At 34.9% G+C, this 23271-nt stretch overlaps 1 protein-coding gene across 2 annotated transcripts; it reads left to right on the forward strand.

Annotated features, from left to right (window-relative positions):
- The first annotated feature begins 1302 nt into the window (after positions 1 to 1302).
- Positions 1303 to 5436, forward strand: LOC119637982 (syntaxin-12). Of its 2 annotated transcripts, XM_038034481.1 has the most exons (3): positions 1303 to 1496; positions 2303 to 3025; positions 4780 to 4958. In XM_038034481.1, the coding sequence occupies exons 2-3, from the start codon at positions 2323 to 2325 to the stop codon at positions 4956 to 4958; spliced, it is 882 nt and encodes a 293-aa protein (XP_037890409.1). In that variant the 5' UTR covers positions 1303 to 1496; positions 2303 to 2322. The 2 variants fall into 2 exon arrangements, with proteins under 2 accessions (XP_037890409.1, XP_037890410.1); XM_038034482.1 differs by lacking the exon at positions 1303 to 1496 and having other exon boundaries at positions 2323 to 3025; positions 4780 to 5436.
- Positions 5437 to 23271: the final 17835 nt, after the last annotated feature.

A 23271-nucleotide genomic window follows, 5' to 3' on the forward strand; every position in this document is an offset into this window, starting at 1 on the left:
AATACCAGTCTTCTTGAAGTCTTTGCAATTGGAAGGCTGGAAGTTCGTCACAAACAGACGTAGAGAATACAGAATTTGACAATGAGTATGAATGCGTACACATACATACTTTGTAAGGTCGTTAATGGGCCCTCTGATATCTTACTGGGCATGTATTTTACAATTCTTCCTCTTGCTCATATAATTTACAATTCTTTCTCTTGTTCATATATTTTACAATTCTTCCTCTTGTTCATATATTTTACAATTCTTCACGCCTATGAGAGATTGTTCCTATCATTTTTAAACATTTTTATCTCTTATTATTCAACGAACCCCTTTATTTTATTTTAACACTACTTATAGCAATGAAATAAGAACTTTCCCTTTGTTCAATCGATCATTTTATAATCCACCAAGAATTATATTTTCCCAGAGTAAACTGTTTTGGATGAGTGAAAACACAGCAAGCCAACATATGTATTTATAATATATACATTTTTTTATATTTTTATCTATAATAACATTGATAAGAGTAGTAATTATTTAAAGAGCTGTAAAACACGTTGATGAAGAATCCAAATAGACGGGATGGTTATTTTGGGTAACATATATTTAGATGTTTACATATGTTTAGAAATTTTTCCAACGACTTGGCATAAAGAGCACAATTAGAGCAACTGATTGAGTGGGATGCATTTTTGATAGCTCTCGATCTATGTATGTGCAAAATAATATATTAAATAACATATTGAAACTAAAATGTTATTAACTTGCCTTCAATTTACTGTACTTTTTACCACCCCGTCCTCTTTTGACTATACTACTATGACGTAGTAGTAGTTTCCATTTTATATATTGTAATTAATTAATGTTAAGGCTAAATTTTTTATACTGTTTAACTACTTAGTCTGTAAAAGCAAGCATAATCATCGTACCCACATTCGGTTATTTCGTATCGATGTTACTGATAGACGTTGGCTGATTTGGCTGAGTGAAGTTATTATTTACCCTTTTTTAGAAGTTGTAAATTGTGAATTTTTCTTTTTGACTTTTAACGACCCTGTTTTAACACAAAACTGATATATGAGAATCGCAATACCGATGTAATTTAATACAAAGTAACAAAACCGATTATAACAGGGCGCAATCATACGACTTTTATTCAAATTGACAGTTCACAGTTCACGGCTGTTCATTTTTTTTCGGCTGCTGTGCCATTTTGTTATGTCATATATGGCAGTATTTGTTCTTTTTCATACATCTCTGGGATATAACTCTGTTCACATAGCAGCTGTTTATCAGACGTGTTTTTCACTTTGTGTTTGTTTGCTTGTGTGCAATTTCATTTTTTCATGACATAAATAAAACAATTAGTTGAGTTTTTTCTTTTGTTTTTAATGCATTCAAATTGTAGCGACATATAAAAAGCTTCAGATTTCAGAAAGCTAACTAAGAAATTTTTTCAAAAACTGTATTTTATCGACAGCACAATAAAAAACACGGAAGTTATTAAAGTAAGTGTTTCAAAATATTTCGAAAGCATAATTGGTTCTGAACAGACAGATTATTATATTGGCTACGTATTTAAGCCCAGAACCTCTGGAACCTCTCGTTTATTTGCACTTAAATCAGTATTTTTTTGCTTTTTATTATGTTGACTGTAATTGTTTCTCTCGTCGTTGTTTGTTTCAATAACGCTTGACAACAAAGAGGTCTTTGCAAAAAAATGCATTTGACCAAAAAAAAAAAAGAAAAATAAAAATGCAAAATATTGAAGTTGGGCGTTGTATGAATTTTGCTAAATTATACTTATAAACCCATTATTTTCAAATTACCGAAATAATATTCAACAAGAGTATTATTGTATCTCGTCTTAGTTGAAAGCTATAATATTTCCTTTACGAAAGCAAAATGCTTAGATTGTTCCATCATTTGCTACGGCAATGCAGAGTGACAAGCCTTGTCTGCTGTAATTGTCCGTTAGAAGCCCTAGAAAGTTTTTGCTTCGCATGCGGTTTTCATTGCATATCGCTGAGTTCTTCGTTGATAAAGAATATGGAGAAAATTTCACAATGGTGGATAATGTATGATGCATGTGTACACGCTTAACGACAAACGCTTGTGAGACAAATGCTAAGCTTAGGTTAAAGACTTTTCGATAGAAACCACTGAATCACGTGGGAAGGTTTTATTTACAAAATAGCTTGACATAGATGGGTATTCGTAACTACATACGTACGTATTTATTTGTAGATAAGTGTTAAAGAAGAGCGTCAAGTATATACATACATTTTTTGATGAACTGTGATTATCATTTTAGTTTAAAAAACATCAAAGAAAATGTCACACAATTTAAATAACGGTGCTTCAGCACCTCCACCACCGATAACTCATCGTGATTATGGGGCCACTTCCACCAGTAGCACAACGGGCAACAACACTTTCCCTGATGTCAATTTTTCTGGTTTTAGTCCCACTGAATTCATGTCACTGAGCGAAGATATCGCCCATAACGTACAAACAATTAATTCTAGCTGTAAGCAATTGGAAAAGCAACTTAAAATTTTAGGTACACCTAAAGACCAGCAATCGGTACGAACTAAAGTTCATAATATACATAGCAAGACAAATGCTCGCGTAGAAGCTACTAGTACAGATTTTAAGAGGCTCACAGCTATCGTGCAACGGGGCGATAAACAGCAGAAATTGCAACTGGAAAAGTTAACCAATGACTTTCGTTCAGTAGTCGAAAAGTATTTGAATATCCAAAAACGTATGGCAGCGGCAATGCGTAAGACTTACACACAAACAATGTTAATACAAGCGCAGGATGATCTCGCCAATACTGAAATTCTAGACTCGGAAAGAACTGAACTACTGCAACGCCAGCAACAGTTGCAACAACAGCAACAAGTACAATTTGAACATGACTTGATGGTGGATCGTGAACGGCAAATAAAGCAAATCGAGGCCGATATCCAGTACGTTAATAAAATAATGTATACTATGAGCGGTTTAATGCAGACACAAGGTGAAGAAGTAGGTAAGTTAATCGAATTCTCGCGCAGTATGAATATCAAAGACTATTGATCTAAATCAGATCTTTTGAAAACAAGCATTCGTCGTTTGTTTAGTTTTTAGAAGATGGGCAGTCAAATTAGAAAATACATAATGTACTGTGGAAGCACAGAATGCACAATATTCCTGTAATATAATTGTAACATGTCATATAATAGCATAACGTTGCTCATACCCAAACATAAATGTACGTAACTAATACGATAGAGTGCCTATAATGTACAACTGAACATTGATCATTTTTACATAAATCATACACGATATTTGTGAAATGTTCCGCTTAAGAACGCTGAACTGCAAGAGGGGTTTACCTATATCTGTTTGTATGCCTATCTATCTTGCTTCCATCCGTCTCGTTTGTTGCCAAAGTCACTAGTCCCATCAAGGAATTTTACGCAAAGGTAGGAAGTTATCCTCAAAATTGTTTTTGTCATATTAAGTTTAATAATGAGTTCAGTTAGCACATTGGATCGTTAGACAAATTGCATAATTGACCGCATTTTCCGAAACTGTTGAGCTTCGCGTTTTAAATTCTTTGCCATAAAATATTTGTACCGATTCCAAAGACCGCTTAATCTCTATTCAAAGTTGAAATCTAAATAAAATGGAGTATGATTTTATCTGCGATGCCGCGCATGCCACATTTTAAATGTTCGATGGTCTATAAAATACTCTATTTAAAGTCACTTTCAGTGGGTATGCTCTCAGTCTTATCAACGTTCACAAAGGAAATGGTCGCATATGTGGAGATGACAACATCTCTAGTAAAACGCGATTGTCTGATGCGATTCGTAGGTCAATGGCACCGTTTTTTTTTTGCTTTTTCTCAACTGGTGGAAGACAAACAATTACAATTAACTTTAATGTTTATTGAGCGAAGATAGAAAATTGATTATGGAACACACAAGGGTTTAATTGACATCGAAACCACATTAAATGACGAGGGCTACTTCGATATTCAATTTCGGTTGCTAGGCTGTGAAAAGAGATTTTTATTATGATATGTGAATGAATTATCTGTTCTTACGTTAATTGCAAAAAAAAAAAAAAAAAAAAAAAAAAAAACAGCATTGTCTACTCCTAAGAAGCTTTGTATTCGTTCAAACATATGTCGCCACAAGTTGTCCCTCTGTGATAAAAGTAAAAATCAGTTAAAAAATGAGCTAAAATAACGAAAATGAGGAGTAATAGTTCACTTGAGTAGCAGCGAAATTCGTTATTTGAATTTTTAGTTTTCGCTTTTTCAATTATTTAATCTGTAATATTTTTGTCCGTCTAATCGTGTCGCTTTGGGGCGGAGCGTCTGTTTTATATATCACATCGTGAACTTGGCCTACGATTTACTTTTGTGCCATTGTCATTCAAGTTTTTTTTGCTGAGATTGAAAACAAGAAAATGTATAAGGGAAGTCATATCACGTTTATGAGATCATTACATCAATGTTGTAAATTGCAATTAAATGTTGCATTCCATAAGATCGGTACAAATTTTGTTCTTCCAAATAAAGCTTCCAAATTTTAAATATAATTTTTATCAACCGACACATGTTTTGTGATCAATTTCAATATTTATAAATATAAAAATTTTTTGGGGATTCCATCGATGGGTACTTATGTATATGTGATGAATATAAATGCAATTTGTTTCTGTTACACTTTATGTTCGAAATCCCTAAAGAAGAGAGTGTTCAACGAAAAAATTTTGATTTTTACTTTACAGATCGCATTGAGACTAGTATTGAAAATGTCGCTGCTGATGTTGAATTGGGTCGGGAACAACTCGCCAAGGCTTCTGGGCGACGTCAAGGTTATCGACGTAAAATGTTAATACTTTTAGCAATTGCTGTGATAATAGGTTTAATAGTAACTGTCATTATTGTTAGTAAATTGACTAGTTAAATGCATAACGTTTGGTCAACACGTACACCCATGCATGCACGCGCGCATGTTCACATTAAACAAATTTTCAGAAAAACTATAAAGATGAAAAAAAACTATAAATTTTAATTGTATTGTGTGCGCGCGTCTGTTGGTATTGGTGTGTTTTTATTCGATTTTAAGCAGCATTGAATGCTGGCGAAATTTATATTTTGGTCTATTTTCAAGACCTTATCCTGGATTTTTTTTTCTTTTTTAATACATTTCATTAATTTAATTATTCAAAGCGGCAAATAATTGTATATGATTGTTGCCGTTTAACAAAAGAAATATGTTTTATTTTGAAATTAATTTCAAATTTATTAAATGAGCAAAATAGTTAAGAAAAAATGCATTGCAAAGTAATCAAAAAATGACTATCACCAACATTGAACTTTTGTGAGATTTAAGAAAACATCGCACACACACTCACACTCACAAACACACTCACAAACACACACACACACACACACACACACACACACACACACACACACACACACACACACACACACACACACACACACACACACACTCACACACACACACACACACACACACACACACACACACACACACACACACACACACACACACACACACACACACACACACACACACACACACACACGAACACACACAAACACACACACACACGAACACACACAAACACACACAAACACACACAAACACACGAACACACACAAACACACACAAACACACACAAACACACGAACACACACAAACACACACACGCACACAAACACACACACACGCACACACACATATATATATAGGCATACACACACAGGCATATAAAATATTGTAATTGTTTGATTAAAATACGAATAAAACTTATTGAAAGTATTAAAACCAAATAACTGCATTGGATTTAAAATGATTATATATGTATGTATACGTTTATCATCGTAGAATTGCGAAAGCAGCAGGTGTTTTCTATTATTATGCTTGCAGTGAACACGGAAATATGTATCAGAGTGTATATTCTTCATTACTGTAACAATTTGAGTCGAAATAATTACTTTCAGGTTTTTAATGTTGCCAGAATACTTGCAATTCTCGACCGTTTTTAGTTATGATTGAAGATCAAGTTTCAAGGCATGACCATAAACTGCCCATCGATAATCGAAATTTCTTTTTAATTTAATCATTTGTTTACCAATTAATATTTTATTGAAGATATTTTTGTATTATTTTCAAAAAAACGACGTAAAATTTTGAATAACGAACGTTCATTAGACATCGCTTGTTGATCGAAAAATAACTGCTAAAACTCGGAACTATGGCGACTTTTCTAAATCGAAAGCAATCGTCTTTTGGTGATTGGCTTACTTTAAGTTTGGTCGTACAGACGTTGTTGATGCTAACAGAGCTGCTTAAATTAGAAGATGTTCCAAAAAAAAATTCTAAAAATTTTACCTAATAACTGAAAAATTAAGTCGCAAGATTTCGCTGATATTACTGAAAGGCAATGTCTTTACTATTTTGCATGAAAATGTCATCATGAAGAATCTGAGGTTGATAGTTATCGAGCTATAGTGCGAGACGAAACAGAAAAACGACATGATCGCTTTCTGCGTGGATGGTATTCGAATGTTCGTATGGAGTAGGGCTTTTCGTTCGCTGCATTTACAATGGAGGCTTTGTGATGCCAACATCGATGTAAATATTAGTTTAGGGAAAAAGAAATCCATTATTTTTATATGAACTTCAGGACTTTATTTAACATGCTTCGGATTGTCCGATTTGGGTCAAATATGCACCGTTTTGTTGTATGATTTGTTGCCATTTTAAAGGTAACTTCAAAATGCCTCTCTCATAGAAGTCCTGGTCTCTATTTGCAAAAAACTCTAGTGGTCGATTTTCACAATCCTCCCTAGATTCCAATTTTTTATCATTAAAGAAATTTTGCAATGCAAGAAAAAGATGATAATCGCTTGGTGCCAAGTCCGGACTGTATGGTGGATGCATTAAAACTTCCCAAGCAAGCTCCCGAAGTTTCTGGCGAGTCATTGTAGATGTGTGTGGCCTAGCGTTGTCCTGGTGGAACACGACACCTCTCCTGTTGGCCAATTCTGGCCGTTTCTGGTCAATCGCTATCTTCAAACGGTCCAGTTGTTGACAGTAGAGATCAGAATTTAGCGTTTGGCCATATGGAAGCAACTCATAATAAATAATCCCCTTCCAGTCCCACCAAATGCATAGCAAAACCTTCCTGGCCGTTTGAGATGCTTCACCGCTCTTTGACCACGTTCGTTTTCGCACACGGTTATCGTATGTGATCCATTTCTCATCTCCAGTCACCATCCGTTTAAGAAATGGGTCTATCTCATTCCGTTTGGCCAAGGCTTCGCAGATGGGAATTCGATCCATCATGTTTTTTTCTGTTAATTGGTGTGGCACCCAAACATCGAGCTTCTTTTTGAATTCAGCTTTGTGTAAATGGTTTAAAACTGTTTTATGGTCGATTTTTAGTTCCTGGGCGATGTTACGACTGCTAACATGCCGGTCAACTTCGATCATTTCTCCGATTTTATCGACATTTTCGACGACCGGCCTACCTGTGCGAGGTGCATCTTTAACATCAAAAATTCCTGAACGGAATCTACGAAACCAAAATTGCACATAATTGGCTGTTACAGTATCGGAACAATAAACACCGTTCACAATTTTAGCCGCCTGGCATGCATTTTCGCCTTTGTCAAAGAAAAACTATAAAATGTACCGAATTTTCTCTTTGTTCACTTCCATTTTTAACACGCTGTAACTTACAACTGAATGCACCAAACAAAAAACAGCAAAAGAATTTTTTTTACTGCGAAATGTCACCTTTCCAACGAGCATATATATGAAATTGTTTGATCGATACTTTACGAGAAATCTATCAGTGCAGCCATTTACCGAAAAAATAATGGATTTCTTTTTCCCCAAAATAATATTTCCTTTGCTTCTTCAATAATTTATATTCTTTCGTGGACACTTATAATAAAGTTCGATCTTTACGTAAAAGTGTATTAATACATTTCAAACAAATTCGACATTCAGACCCGGCATCTTGCTTTTTTCTTCTTATTTCCTCCGATCAACTTAATATTTTCACTATAATATACTTTGGAATATGATAGTGTTTGGCAGCATTACGATAACCATAGCAAGGATTTCGCTATTGAAGATGTCAAGATATTTATTCGCAGTAATTCGGGCAGTGATGTGGACGAGAGGGCCAGCGGAATACAACAATATAGTCGCCCACATCATAAGTCAACCTCCTCAATGCTTGGCTGTAGTAAGCAGGCAGTCCGGATCGAAGGCTCCGTACATAAACCCGGCCGTTCATTGGAAACAATGCGTGGTGGTTCGATGTTGTCCGGCCGCAAAGATTTTTAAAGATCTTCGGTGTCTGTCAGTTAGTTTAGAGTTGCTTTTCGCCGATTATATTTTGCCAAGTTTTGTTGTGTATGCTCTCACTATCGTAAATACCGTCGGTCGTGAAACCTTAAGCGGTTCAGCTGCTTCTTTTCCCACTAATTGGGTACCAACGATTTGGCCTCTTTCGAAGTCCAAGAGATCATTTCACCGATCGCTTGTTTTAACCCTCACAGAACAAAGCTTGAAGTATAACTTATAAAATTCGTCACGTAAACTGCGCAATAGATATAGTGTCGTCACCAACATGCAACAAGATGGTACTAAACTGCATAGTGCTCAAATTATTTTGTATGTACGTCAAGGTTTAGTTTTCTGAATTCCTAATAAACAGAGAGACAAACGAACAGACGGATATGAATTCTGAAAAATGATGGGAAAATTGTCAAAGGCGCATTTGTGCATACACGCATATATTTATGGCATCTTGACTTATTGCTTACATTGGCAAATACGGATAACCAATAAAGAGACGTATGTGGTTCAAATTTGGGCCAATTAATTTTTATGTCAAATTACTACCTCGAAAAAATTAATTTTTACCCCGACCGATTAACAATTAAGCCTTTTTGGCCTATAAGGGTTTATATTTCCTGAGAATCTTTATATGCGGGACTAATGACAAAACATATCTACGTGGTCCAAGTTTTGTAAAGATGATTCTTTTTATTAATTTACTATTGTGAACTCATTTTCATGAAATATTAAAAATTTGATCTTTTTACTATATAAAGATTCAGTTTTCATAGAAACGAGTATACGACAGAGAATTTAAAAATTTTCCACAGCCGAACTAAATTTTTCATATCAATTCAGAATTCGGCCTAAAAAGTGAACTGGTTCGAAATATTTTCGATAGCGTTTGGGTCATCAAAATATCTAAAAAATTGCGATCCGTAGGTTGAACAACATGTTTACAAAATGATTCTGAATCGATCAGTGTTATAAAAAAAGGGAGCTATCTTAAGCCCTTCTGGACGTTATGTGTATCCGCACAAACTTAATATATATAAATATATATTAATATATATATATACCTGTACCACAAGTGATCTAAGTTATAACAAAGTTGTGCTCATGTGGCTAAAGACGTGTTTTGTATGAATGGGGATGCGTCGAATTGCGCCGTTACTGGTGGCAATGCATCGACCGAAGGTTACGATCCGATACGAGTGTTAGAGGCCAGCGGCAACTAACATAGAAATAATGACAGTTTTCTCCGATTATCGTGATGTGAAACGGTTAATAAGGTAGACAATTGCTACATTCTAGTCTAATCGTGAAAAATGTTTCTTCATTTCTGCCGATTCATCGTCAAGAACTGCCATAACTTTTCACCAAGTTTTCAACTAATGCCGTTCTACAAGCACTATAATGCTGTGAATAAAATGTCGGACCTAATTCTCAAGCTAATTTGCACGGGTATTGAATAGTAAAAACATTTTTTCTTTAAATTAATAGGCATCTGAGCCAAATTTACAAGATAAACGTCATTAGCATTTCAGCTGCGTTTGAGTTTGGGCGACGCAAGAAGTATTTTCTCCGATTTCTACAATGTGTGATTTCTTTGAACAAACAAGTTGCATTAAACATGGTTTGCGAAATGAAATGAAATGAGGCATGGATCTACGCATACGGCCCGTAAAAGTTGAGCCAAGATCGAAAAACCGCTTCAAAATCACTTAAAAGTTAAGTGTAAACAAATTTCTCCGGTTCGATCGTGGATATGAATTCCTTCCGGCGATCCAAAGTATTAATGAAGAATGTTAATTGAGTTTGAGGATTACTTTGAAATAGATTTGGAATAATAAATAGATTTAAAAATCAAAAAAGCTGCATTGATCCTTTTTTATGAACGCATTAGCATTTATCTGAAATAGCCCCGAGTGCCGATTTTCTTTTCACATATTTAAAGGAACAAGAGCTCATATATTTAAAGTAACGAGCAGAATGGAACCTTAGGCGTTACTGAGTTTTGAAAGAAATTTACAAAATAAATCACGACGAAAAGAAAGCTTGCTCTTTTGAGTCGTTGGTCCATTTTCGTAGATTTTCGTAAAAAGTGAAGCGTTGCTAAGCAAATGCATGCTCCATGGATGCAAATGTATAATAGATGCCTGCATATATCTTGGTTAGCGGAGAAAATGGTAAATTAATGAGAAGTATCAATGTATACAACGGTTGAATTTAATTACTTTGACCTTTTGCTATATAAAATAACAGTTCTCCGTTTAGTAATGTCGTGTAATCAGAGTGTACAGACGACAATGACGATACGTTAAAAATTGCCTTTTTGCCATTCATTGCATTCGTTGTAATGATTTGGAGAAATCTGCTACCGAAGCCCATCAAACACTATCGGGAGCTTATGGTAATGTTGCTTCATCTTATCCCAATTGTCGGCTTTGGGTTCAATGAAAGTGGTGATTTTGATGTAAATGACAAAGAACAGTCTGGAGGACCAAAAAAACTCGAGGATCATGACTTATTGGAGGAAAACCCGCCTCAAATTCTCAAAGTATTTGCGAAGTCGCTCCATCGATCAAGTTGATGAATCAACATTACATTACATGCGATGGGAAAGATCCAAATGGAAGGAAAATGGCTACCGCAATAATTGACTGAAGATGCCATTTCGAACCGCTTTAAAATCACGATTTTGTTGCCTGCTAGGCAAAAACAGAAGAGTTTTCTGGGGGGTATTGTGGCTGGCGGTGAAAACTGAATCTGCTACGACAATCCCAGGCGAAAAAACTCCAGTGTTAGTCCAGGAGAGCTGTCGACATCGACGCAAGAGCAAAATATTCATGACCCTACAGTTTTGCTGTGCACATGATAGGATCAACAAAGTGTATTATAAGCTGCTAAAACCGAATGAAACTGTCACTGCAGATGCTTGCCGACGGTAATTGAACAAATTTGACGATGTGTTGTTGCAAAAGAGACCAGCAACAGCGGTTAACAGACGGAAAGTTATCCTCTTTGCATGATAACACTCGGCCTCACGTTGAAAGAGTCGTCAAGACAATGCTGTAGCTCGAATGGGAAGTTTCGCCGCATCGAGCAAAATTCATACCGCAGGGTGCCTCCTGATTGCCACTTGTTCCGATCGATGGAGCATAACTTGGCTGGCACGCGGCGTCGAAATGCTGAAGAAGTGGGAAAATGGGTTAAGTATTGAGTCGCTACCAAACCAATATCGTTCCTTCGGCACGGTATAGCAATGTTGCCAGAAAGATGGGAAAAAGTTGTGAAACAAATGATGGAAAATAACTTGATTAATATATATTTTTCTCAATAAATTCACCTAAAGTTAATCGAATGGAAATCGAATGGAGTCAAGCTTTTTGAGTACAACTTATCACACCAAGTAATGTCAGCGAGCCGAAAGTATTATTTATTAAGAAGGTAACACCAAAAACAAATGTACGTTTCTCAAGTGACGGTAAGGCTAACAAAAGCAATCTATTTTTGTAAGAAGGCAACGAAACTAGTGGAGCCGACCCAAATTCTTAAGGGCAAAGAGCAAAAATTGTTTTTGAACGGACTCTATTGAATTTACATAATACAATAGGAAGGAGACCACATAACGGACGCATACTCCGGTCTGACTAAACTTATCTGTAGCGTTTTTGTTAATGTAAGGATCGTTAGGGTCGTTTGAGTTTAATGAAACCTAACGCGGATCTACCTCTATTTAAAGAGAGCTCAATGCGCAGATTAAAACATAGTCTTTGTTCGAATAAAATTCCTAAATCCATGAAGGAACATATGTTCTCCAATTTTTGTGAATTGATAAAATATTCTGCAGTTAATGAATTCGTCCTTGAGTAAGAAAAAATTTAACGTGTAGCATTCAGTTTGGAACTGTTACGAGTGCTATTCCAAGAAAAACGAAGAACACGGTTTAACATCGTCAGCGTATGTTAAGATATGACTACATATGATCACAGAAGGGGAACATTGGTGTAGAGAATGGATGAAAAGGGATCTAAGTGCCTGCCTCGAGGAGCACCTGACGTTACGGAGAATTCATCTGAGTTGATTTATCTGCTGAAATGAAGAAATATAAGATTTGATCTCGAAAGGTAAGTGCTGAGTAACGATTCGTTCAAACAATTAAGCTTGGTAATGACTTTGTAATTTTCAACCTGATGTCTGTTTCCACATTTGGGAAGTGGATTAAGGAAATTACTCTTCTTTAAAATAACACCACATACCTTATCAGTAGAATGCTTGATAAACGATGGAATGCCATCAGGCACAGGCGCATAACCATACTTTGGCGACCTCAAATCTTGTAATACATCTTTTTTGAAATGATCAAGTTGGGAACTGAAATCGGTCTTGTGATTTGGTATGAGTAACTATCAATTAAATTGAAACCAGAAGTTAAAAAATTTCGTTGGAAGTATTAAACAGAGATTTGAGGTTTCAATGTTACCAGAGGAGTCGGAGTCATTGAAAGAGACATGGCGGAGATATAGGGAGACTTCTGTCGCGGAGTTAACAAACGTATAAAGATAGACACGTTTAATAAGAAGTGAGGATTTTATTAATTGAAGGTATTTCCACTAACTCCAGTCGTTGGGATAATTAAATCTATTCGTTGCAGCAAAGGCGAAATAGTCGTGTGCAGAGTCACTTTCCATATGCTTTTTGAAAAGTTTGTTTTTCCCATTTTTATAGTGCTTACCTACTTTGTTAAACCATGGCGGGGAAATTTCTTTCCGGAGAGACGGTTGTTTCATCGAATCGGATGCAGAAATAGCCAGGTTTAATACATTTTAAAACGATAATAACAAGGTTTAAGTACTCCTAGCAGAAAATTCGAGCGAAAGACGGGCTTTAAGTAATACAATATTGGCTTAATTAAGATGATATTGTTTATTTGAGAGGGTGGGATTTGACTTGTTAGGATCGTTCAACGGGATATCCTGCTTGTAATTAAAGAATGTGCAATGTGGCGGACGATATGGATCCACAGACATATAAAGAAGTAGACGGAGATTTGCGCCTATCTTCGGAAAATTGACAAAGCGAAGATTTGGTAGCATGCCACTACAGTTAAGAGTACGGTTGCACTGAACTAGACTTCTCTCCGCCTTTTGGTCGCTTTTGGTACGATATGACGTCAACAAACATCCCATATCGGCAGACGCAAACACATGTTTATAGTATGTATATAGCATAATATGTTTAAGAGAAATAAGCCAAGCAAACCTTATCAAATATTTACAACGATTCGCTATGATGGGTAAAAAAGACTCAATGTAAAGAAGCAATAGATCTTCAAACCTTTAATTTCATCAAACATTTTATTTGCATAATTGGAGATAAAACGGACTTAAGTTGACACTGAATATCTTCAACCTGGATAACTTGAAAGACCAACAAAAGTTAGCTCCAAAAAAACAAAAAAAAAATAAAAGACAAATAAAGAAGTTATATTCGGTCTTACATACCAACCACCATTAAAATCTTTGGCGCACCATGCTTTTATTTAATATCATAAAAAAGTGAAGGGATAAATTAATTGTTCACCTTTTACTTTAACAAAAGGTATTTTGAAGAAAAAATTTACCGACCATGTCGTGACCTCCACCACAATTAATTTAGTATTAACACACTTACCACGTCGCTTTCTACTCTCCAAGTCATTTTATTGGTGGTATTATTAAAAAAAATTCATGTACAAGGTTGTGGTGTCTATAAAACTTATTTTAGAGTTAACGTCTAAAATATTTAGTTCTAGACATATAATATGTCTTCATTTGAGGAATGTACAAAATAATTTTAATTTAATAATTTTGTCTTGTTCAACTCATAATTAATAAGCATAAGGCCTTAAAAAAAATAAAAACAAAACATTGCAATCACTTTCCGTGGACATGGTCGATATTTCCATTATCGTACATGAATAGTAAAGTTTTCAGTTAAGTAAATGTGGAAAATTTCGGCCTTCTAACTTTTATAATTTGTGAGTAATGACCAAAAACTCACGAATGTTTGTTTAGAAAAACGTAGTAGCTTTCAGTTGACGCTTTACTGCGAGCTTGTGCTCCAACCAATTTGGCATATTTTCGATATTAATCTGCGCGCAAAAACTTCTAATGCTTGTAAAATTTGATTTCGATAGAGAGTGTCGAAAACACACGCCACACAGACCCACACACAGACTTAATCAATTTGGAATTTCGTGTTGACCAAGCATACATCAAGGTATACTCTGTGACGTCTCGAAATTTGCCTTTGGGATTTACAAACTTTATGACAAAAAAAGGATTCCTCTCATCACTCAGTGATGAGTATAAAAGCACAAAGGAAAATGCGCACAACTGCGCCAAGTGCTGATAGAAAAAAATAATATGATATCAAAATTCAATAACGAAAGACCGAAATATACACATACACAATATAATTTAATTACGAACAACTATTTATAACTGCTTAGGCTTTATTTAGACTTAACAACCAATTAAAACAAATAAAATAAAGCAGGAAAAGATTTGCAAAATTCATAAGCGTTAGAAAATATTACGACCATAACGCGCACGCAGAGTTGCTAAACTGACATAAATCTAATATACTGATATGTACATAACTTGTATTGAAACAAGTAAATTTTGATGCATTATGAAAAAATATATTATTTACATATGTAGGCAAACGTATACAATATTTGATATGTTCATTTACGGTATGATATACGAATGTAAATGCGCGGTATCTGGGATCACTATTTGTAGTATCAGTAGTTTTGTTTGTAATATTCAAAATGAACAAGTAAAATCACTATACCGTTATATATCAAAATTGCGACGCGTAGACTGAATACAGACAAATGGACAGACGGACAGACGGATAGGTAAATTTAGATTGAATCAGAAAGCGGTTGGGAATCGATTGGCATACTAAAGGGTGGGTCTATCTCAAGTCCTTCTGGGTGTTGTTGCATACATTCGCACAAACTTAATATACGCTTCAAGTATATTTATATAGTTGATCTTCATTATATGTCTTTGACTTTATACCAGAAATCTTTGGATATCAATGCAAAAAAATACAACGGTAAATAAAAAGTTTAAGATCTTAACCTTAAGAAAAAAAAAAAAGAAAAGAACAACTGAACAGAGCTGTCACTTTGTACGGATAGAGTGTTCATATGTTTTTACCGTTATTCTGGTAATTTGTTAAATGTGCTTCTTGTACATTTAAAGCGTGTTCTACTTTTCCGTTAATGTCTTTGTTGGTCTGGTTGTTTTTATTCGACGATTTTTATTTTTTTTGTTGCCTCACAAATGACCATTTTTTCTTCTGAATTTTAAACGGTTTTAATGGTTTCATTTTCTTTTTACGTTCTTTTTTTCTGTTCGCTTTCTTCATTCCACATCTAGGTTTGGCTTTTGGTCTTTTAATTTATGCATTTCACTTGACAACATGCTACACGAATAGCTAATAAGTCCTTTAGTCTTAGTTTCCCTTATAAACACACAACATATGTGTACATGTGTCAGTATAAAGAAGGAAAAGGAAAAATAAACTCTACTTTTCCATTAGTACCAAAAGAAAGCACAAATCGCAAAATGCACATATTAGTATACACATACGAATGCACCGATAACATATTCCTTTAGCATTTCTACTCATGGAACAAAGGAAACGGAAATGCAAAAGTATGTGCTTTCATATAAGTAATATATGTATATATACGTACTTATGTATATGTATATAGACTGATGTGTATATGTTTGTATATCTGTTCGCTTGTATTGGTGTTTAATGCTTACATGTGCGGAAATCTAAAAATATTCACACGTATCCATTATCGTAACTATTTGTGCTTTTTAGCGCACATGTACATATGTTTGTATGAGCAGTTTGTCTTTTAGTAGCAAAACCAACAGATGTACGAAGTATTGTGGCAAAGGATCAAATTAAAATTGAGTATCTTTTTGTTTTAGGTTAGATCTTTTTATAAGTTCAGATTTGGCTTAAGTTTTCTGAAGCATGAAAAATGATAAAAGTCAGAGAAATGATGAAATAGAAAAAATTAAAATAAAAATAAAAAAAAGGATTTAGGGTTCGGGACCATTTTTAGATGATAAAATCCCCCTGAGTGGCCGAGTAGGCAGAGTCTGGACTAACAACTCAATAGTCAAGGGTTCGAATCTCAATTGCGGCAGAGTTTTTTTTAATAAATTCGATAGCCTTAGATGCTACTGCTTTAAGATTTTAGTCTTAACATTTTTTCTCTGGATAAATTAATAATAATAATGATAATAATGGTAGTAATAAATGAATAAAATTAAAACAATAGGCCACGGCTGACAAATAAACACAAAAAATCACTTCGCTTAACATAGGTATTTATACGGCTTCATATATTTTCATATAACAGTATTTCAAAAGAAATCGCCATGTGGGAAATGGCCGAAAAACTGCTCCGATCTATATTATAGCGTACGTCCATGAGCCTAGACATGTTGGTGTATCAAATCGCGAAAATTGCGATCTGTACGTTAAACACAAAAATTCATGGGCAGACGACCAGAGAGTCATTTTCTGAACCGATATAGGCTTGTCTCTCTGCTTATCTGTCCATCTGCTCTTGTCATATGTGTTCATGTGCTTTATAGTTCAATCTACAGGCCGCAATTTTGAAGATTTTCATATTATCGTTATGAATGGTTATGATAAAGGATTGGTCTATTTCTAGTACTTTTGGGTTTTGCATACAGTTCTGCAAATTGAACATACCCTGTAGCACAACTTGCGTAGGGTGCAAAAATGTATTACTCGTTTTATTTTTTACAAATAATAAAACCCACGGATAAAATACATATCAAATAAATATTGATAATATTGGCTGTAGGCATGATAGGAAAGGGATTTTCGTATTCTCTCCTTTCCTCCATTTTACATGACAAGAAGGAAGGCATAGTGCAGCGAAATTTTTCGATATTCTATTTTGCCACAACCCAACATTTTGACTATGAAAGACTACACAATAGAAGTTGTGTTTGTAGTGTAGCCAGTAACACGGAGCTTAGCTATTCATAACCAGGGAAACCACATACTTTTTACGGCAACGCTTGCGTACTCAACAACTCATATCATCTGAATCGAATGTGTGCTTATTCGGTCTGTTAGAAGCAGTTGATGTTGATCGATATCTGCTGGCGATCGATCATAGGATAAGGGGTGACGACGCATGCGCTTGATCGCGCCAGTTTAAAAGAAAACGGGCAAATGTACAGTTTTATAAAGTCAAATGAATGGCGGTATGCTGGGTTTGGAATCTTCTCGTAATGATCAAAAATACTTTGTAGTGTATTACTGAATGAATGAAATTCACAATTACAATGCGTCAATCTTTTGCAAAGAGGGTAGGAAAGAAGTCAAATTTGAAGTATGAAAGACGTGATCTATTATTTTAGTTTTCTTTTTATTTTAAACATTGGTTTATGTCGTTTCTAGTTAAAAATGATTTTATGCAACTGAGGGCCTTCGGACTTCTATAAACATTCAATCCTCAAGCACCAAATATCGCCACTTTTCCATAAAATCTTCTCTTAATTCCCCAATAGCACGAAAAGTGTTGGTGAATAAGCTCATCGAGAGTTCATGGTGTATTGGTGTAAGCTAATGCTCCAACGTAACCCTAAAGTAAAAATGCATCACATGGTCTATGTGGTAAGCCCACATGTGGGCAAATGGAGATTACATGTTCGTTGAACTCTTTTCGTAAAACGTTGATGGTGCCACGTTTTGTGTGGCATGTTGCAACATATTGTTAAAACCGCATATTGTCGAAGTCGAAATTATCCAATTCATACCAAAAAAAAAAGTCAGTAACATTCTGCATTGAGGGTAACTGCAATGCCATTTTTATGTTCAAAAATGACATTTTCAGGTCATAAGTCACACCCAAACTGTATTTTCGTACACGTAAAAAGCCTTTAGAAGAATGCGATGTGTTTTTCCTTACAACATAGGGGGCAATAATCCTGCTATTTGCGAAGTTATTTAATCAAATATGAACGTCATTTCACATGCACTAGACGTAACTGTTGGTTTATTGTTTGAATTTTTAACCATTTCTGTAAGCTGTACATCTATGAGTTATTTCGTACCTCACATAATTGCAAGGATCGAATAATATATTAAAATAAAATTTGATCTAAATTTCCTTCAGAAGTGCGTCTGATATATATCTATTTGCGGATACTTAAAATGGATGACCCTGCATGTTTCAAACTTTAGATTAGTTATTGGAAAATATAATTTCAATTTTATGCTAATGAATGCCATCTACTTTATGGTTTGATACGGATTCTCTGATTATTGCGAATTGATGATGAATAACCCTCGTGATTTTGTCTATGGCAGTTGGTAATAGAAATATAATTGTGCCGTTCATTCCACAAATCGATTAACTCCATGATATAATATAGAATGCTTTTTAAAATTTCGTTCATAATAAAAATTGAAATAAGTATTTGGGAATAATTAAATACATATGTAGTTTTCATTTAACGGTCTATAAAATTAATAAGAAAGAAGCGCCAAAAAATAAATTTCTATGTGACTGGTGTGACTGGGTTTAATACGTATGGCAAGTAAAAAAGTAAAGTTAAAAAAAACTAATAAAATGAGCTTTTTATTACAGAGAAAGTTGCTTATAATGTTAAGGGTTCCTTTATAATATATTATTTGTGATTAATCATCGACAATATAAATGATGTTTTTGTATCATTTCAATTTGTTGTCAAGTTTCTATAATATTCGTGTTCAACAGCAATTCTCTCTGTAGGATACAATAAAGGCTGACCTACAATTTTCAAACATTGCTGTCTATCTTCTACAGATTTTCTTATATGAATAACATTAAATTATGAATTTTTATTATAATCATATTCGAATTGAATGAGGCCGATTTTGAATCTCTCTAACTTTATCCAACGCATTTTAAGCAAATTTACTGGAAAACCTTGTAATTGTTAATTTTCTGTTAATGATTGGATCTTCTGCATAGTTGTGTTGAAAGGAAATTTTTGTGAAGTATTTGGATTTTTTGTGTTTTTTTAGATTAAATGGCATCTTAATTTTGCTCTCTGTCAAGTGGACTACGCAAATTATGAAATGTCTTCATGGCAACCGTTCTCTCATTTCAAGTTCCTGAAAGCAAAGGAAATATTTTGTAAATTCGTATCATCGTTAATATCCTCGCGTGTTGTCTGTCATAAGTTTTCTTCGATTTTTGCTTTTCTATTTTACTTATATTAGAGAAAATATGGATCTATCCACAAAGTATATGTATTCTTGATCAGCATCAAATTCCAAATCGATTTACGCATGTCCACCGGTCCATCTGTGTAATGCCTGTTGTAAACATTATCCTGGCCGTAAAAATGAAGCTATCGACCTTAAACTTGACAAAAACATTGGAAGTTCTTCCAGGTTGCTGTTGTTGACAATGGGCCAAATCGGTTGAAGAATACGCCCGCAGCGCCGCATAAATTGAAAACATCTCAGTTTGTCAAAAGGAACAAAAAATTGGTTTTTTACCTTTTAATTATATACCATAGCAGATAAATTTACAAACATTTGAGCGCATATTCCGTGGGCGAAGCTGTAGTGCCTGTACAAAAATGGTAAAAATTGGCCCCGTCTACCCAATGTTACAGTATGTCATAATTGTATTTTTTTTCAATATCTTTATAATGCACAGAAACAAACTTAAAAACCCCATAAAGCCCCATACAAGTCCATCTCTTCGTCTGTTCATTTATCTCTCTACGTAATATTTTTGGTAAACATTCCTCCGTTAGCGAAAATGAAGATATCACCTACAAGTTTGCAAAGGAATTTGAAAGTGATCCAAAGTTTTCAAGTGGCACGCCTACAACGCTTACACGCTTATGCGAAGAAGAAAGTAGAAGCTTAATTTTGAAAACAGCAAAAATCAGACGCGCCCACTCCTTATTATAAAGCATGAATATTTAGTTCTTTTATCTTTTTTTGTCTTTTCTAGGATAACGGTGACGGGTATAAAAGATTAGGTCACGACGGCATATAATTTTCTTACTTGTTCTGTTTTCATGCGTGTGTGTGCGTGTGTGTTAGTCGATATGGGTGTTTGTTTTTTGCTTGGGAAGACATCATTTAACGCGTCAAGAACCCTATAATAAAAAATTAAAAATAATTATGAATTTAAATAACGATAAAACATGCGCAAAGATTAGCATTATGTTGAGTAAATATAATGATACCTGAAGAATATTATAGTTAAAAAAACATGTTTTTATATAACAAGAAAAAAAAGTTTCTATATATCAATATATCAATATATCATTTTTTATGAAATTATTTTTCTGTACAATGAAATCTGAAGTAAAAATATCAATCAATAATTTAAGGTGTTGGTGAAGAGTAACACGTCACGTTATGATTTAAATTTTTTTAGTTTTGAGATATCATATATATACAAACATATCATACTCTTCATTTTAATTTTTATATGGAACTTTACATAATTCAAACTAGATCCGTACTAGGCTTAGTTAAGTATCTCTGTTCGCGTGACTGTAATGATCCACACATTGTTAAAAGATTGTACACGCCGTAGGTTAGACCTGAAATACGTTTTCGTAACATGGTCCTATTGTTGCTACGTCAAATCTATTGAATTGTTCCAAAGACAATTCTTATTCTTTGTGTTCAAGTAACTGCAATGGCTCTCTCATGTAATGTTACCATCATATAAAAATAAATGAATATAGTATTGTTACGAAATTCTCTTTTGACGGATACGGTTCGTATCACTGCATCGTGGATATTCTTTTTAAGAGAAACACACTTGCACGTTTTCACTAAAAGACTCCCTAATTTACAATCAATTTATTTAAGGGTAAAACTATTTACATTTTACTTTGGCAATACTCTCGAGTTTTTAATTCGAATATTGTCTTTCGACTCAAATTTCTTGTCCCACTGACTCTGCCTTTTGCAAATTGTCTATTTATACACATTTTTACAAGCATATTACTATTACCTAAGTTCATAGCTTCATTTTTAATTCGTTAACCTGCTTTTCCACTAATCGTTTTCCTCGACCGACAGCCGCACGACGCGCCACGAATGTGCACTTGGGTTTTCCCTCTCTAGGGAACTTATTATTTGGGAAAATCAATTAGTTGGCATGAACTGGATTTGGGATTTTCGTAAGAGTATCAAATAGCTTTACCTTCTTTCAGTTTCTAAGTAATGTTGGTAAATATAATTAGAGATTCGTCGACCTTCTTATTCGAAATTGATTTTAATGTTCCTAACCGTCCATCGAGGAGCTATCGATATTTAGAACTTAGTCAATAAAGATTTTGTTATGAAATGTTTAAGCCACTCAAAAGTTTGAATATATAAGGTGAATAATCTTGTTTCCCCAAGAGACCTTATACATATCATAAAAAAATTGGATATCGCCCGCGTCTTATCAGTTTCATATTTACTAATACACTTAACTAATATGCGAATTAAATAATGGGCTGCACTGTAAAACGAATCGTCATGAAAATTAAGCGATTTTTTAAGAAACCAAACCTTAAAAATGGGAAAACCAGACATTCATGATGGTTTAGCTTCTGATGCAGTTAGCCAGTGGTCAACACTGGCGAAAAGAATGCCAACGATTTGCGGAACATTACGACAATACCCCCCGCAAGGCCCTACCCACTAATCAGGCAAGAAAGCATTTCTTGGGAGTACTTCTCATCAAATTACTTTGGTCAACCTGAACCCCGCGGACACGCACGATTTCTTTTCTTATCATCTTATGCATTACGATAACTCTATATAACTTTCGTTGCACACTTGCTATATACAAGTGAGGCCAATTTTGCCGTTGGACTTTTCATTCGTCACGAAAGATCTTACAACATACGGATCCTTTCCGGGTCAAAGACTTCAGAAGACGTCATCATGACAGCTTAGATCTAGCTGCGCCGTAGCGCATTACTATCGTATTATTAGAACTCGCCCGGTATGACAGCCTCTATACCAGAGAACTGTAGGAGAGAAGAACAATTTTCTGTTTTCAAAGGGAAAAGGGACTAATGCTTCTCTGAGACTTCGAAGGGAAAAACAATTCGTCAGGTTAGAGATAGTAAACTTTACAACATTCTTCGCTGATAGCACTGAGCTGTTCTTTTAAAGTGTTACGGAGGTTGCTTTCGCTTAACGTGAATACCTCTTATAAACTTCACCTCACGGCACCCGATGGTACGCGGGGTAATTTTGCGTAACCAGCGGCCTCCAGAGAGTTAGTGCTTAACTGTGCTAGCGAAACCCAATAAACCCCCTCTGGCGAATGTTGAGGCCTATCATTAACTCTTTAATTATTCTTTTTGGAATGCCACCGCGATACCCCCCAAAGGACAGTATTCAGCAGTCAGGACCTACAAATTGGCTAACTGCAGCGTTCAAACTGTGGTTGTACATACTAGATTCCGCCACGGTTTGTCAATATGTAAGCTTCCTCCCGAAGGTTCTTAGCATGCACCAATCTGTAATTCAGCCATTGTTAGCACTTCTACCCGCAGATATTTGTGACTTTATGAGTGGAGCTTAAATTTAGTCTGTAAAGCCTTTAGTCTTACTTTACACGACATAGTCGCTCTTGTCTTCGGCCCAACCATACAATGCCGGCTAGTCGACACCGGACTACTCATATATTTGCGGGCCGTTCCACAACTGAAATGGCGGGCTCCATGCCCACGACTACTACTATATCAACGTGCTTTACGTAACCAGTTACAACACAACAACGGCTGGTTTGTATTTCCTCCAT

This window comes from Glossina fuscipes, unplaced genomic scaffold (assembly GCF_014805625.2).
Source record: "Glossina fuscipes isolate IAEA_lab_2018 unplaced genomic scaffold, Yale_Gfus_2 61, whole genome shotgun sequence".
Classification (NCBI taxonomy): Eukaryota; Metazoa; Arthropoda; class Insecta; order Diptera; family Glossinidae; genus Glossina; species Glossina fuscipes.

What these genes read in the sequence shown, in the direction of transcription:
- LOC119637982 (XM_038034481.1), top strand. Translation starts at nt 2,323, where the DNA reads ATGTCACACAATTTAAATAACGGTGCTTCAGCACCTCCACCACCGATA. An exon ending in GACACAAGGTGAAGAAGTAG is followed by an intron (nt 3,026 to 4,779) that starts GTAAGTTAATCG and finishes TTTACTTTACAG; the next exon opens with ATCGCATTGAGACTAGTATT.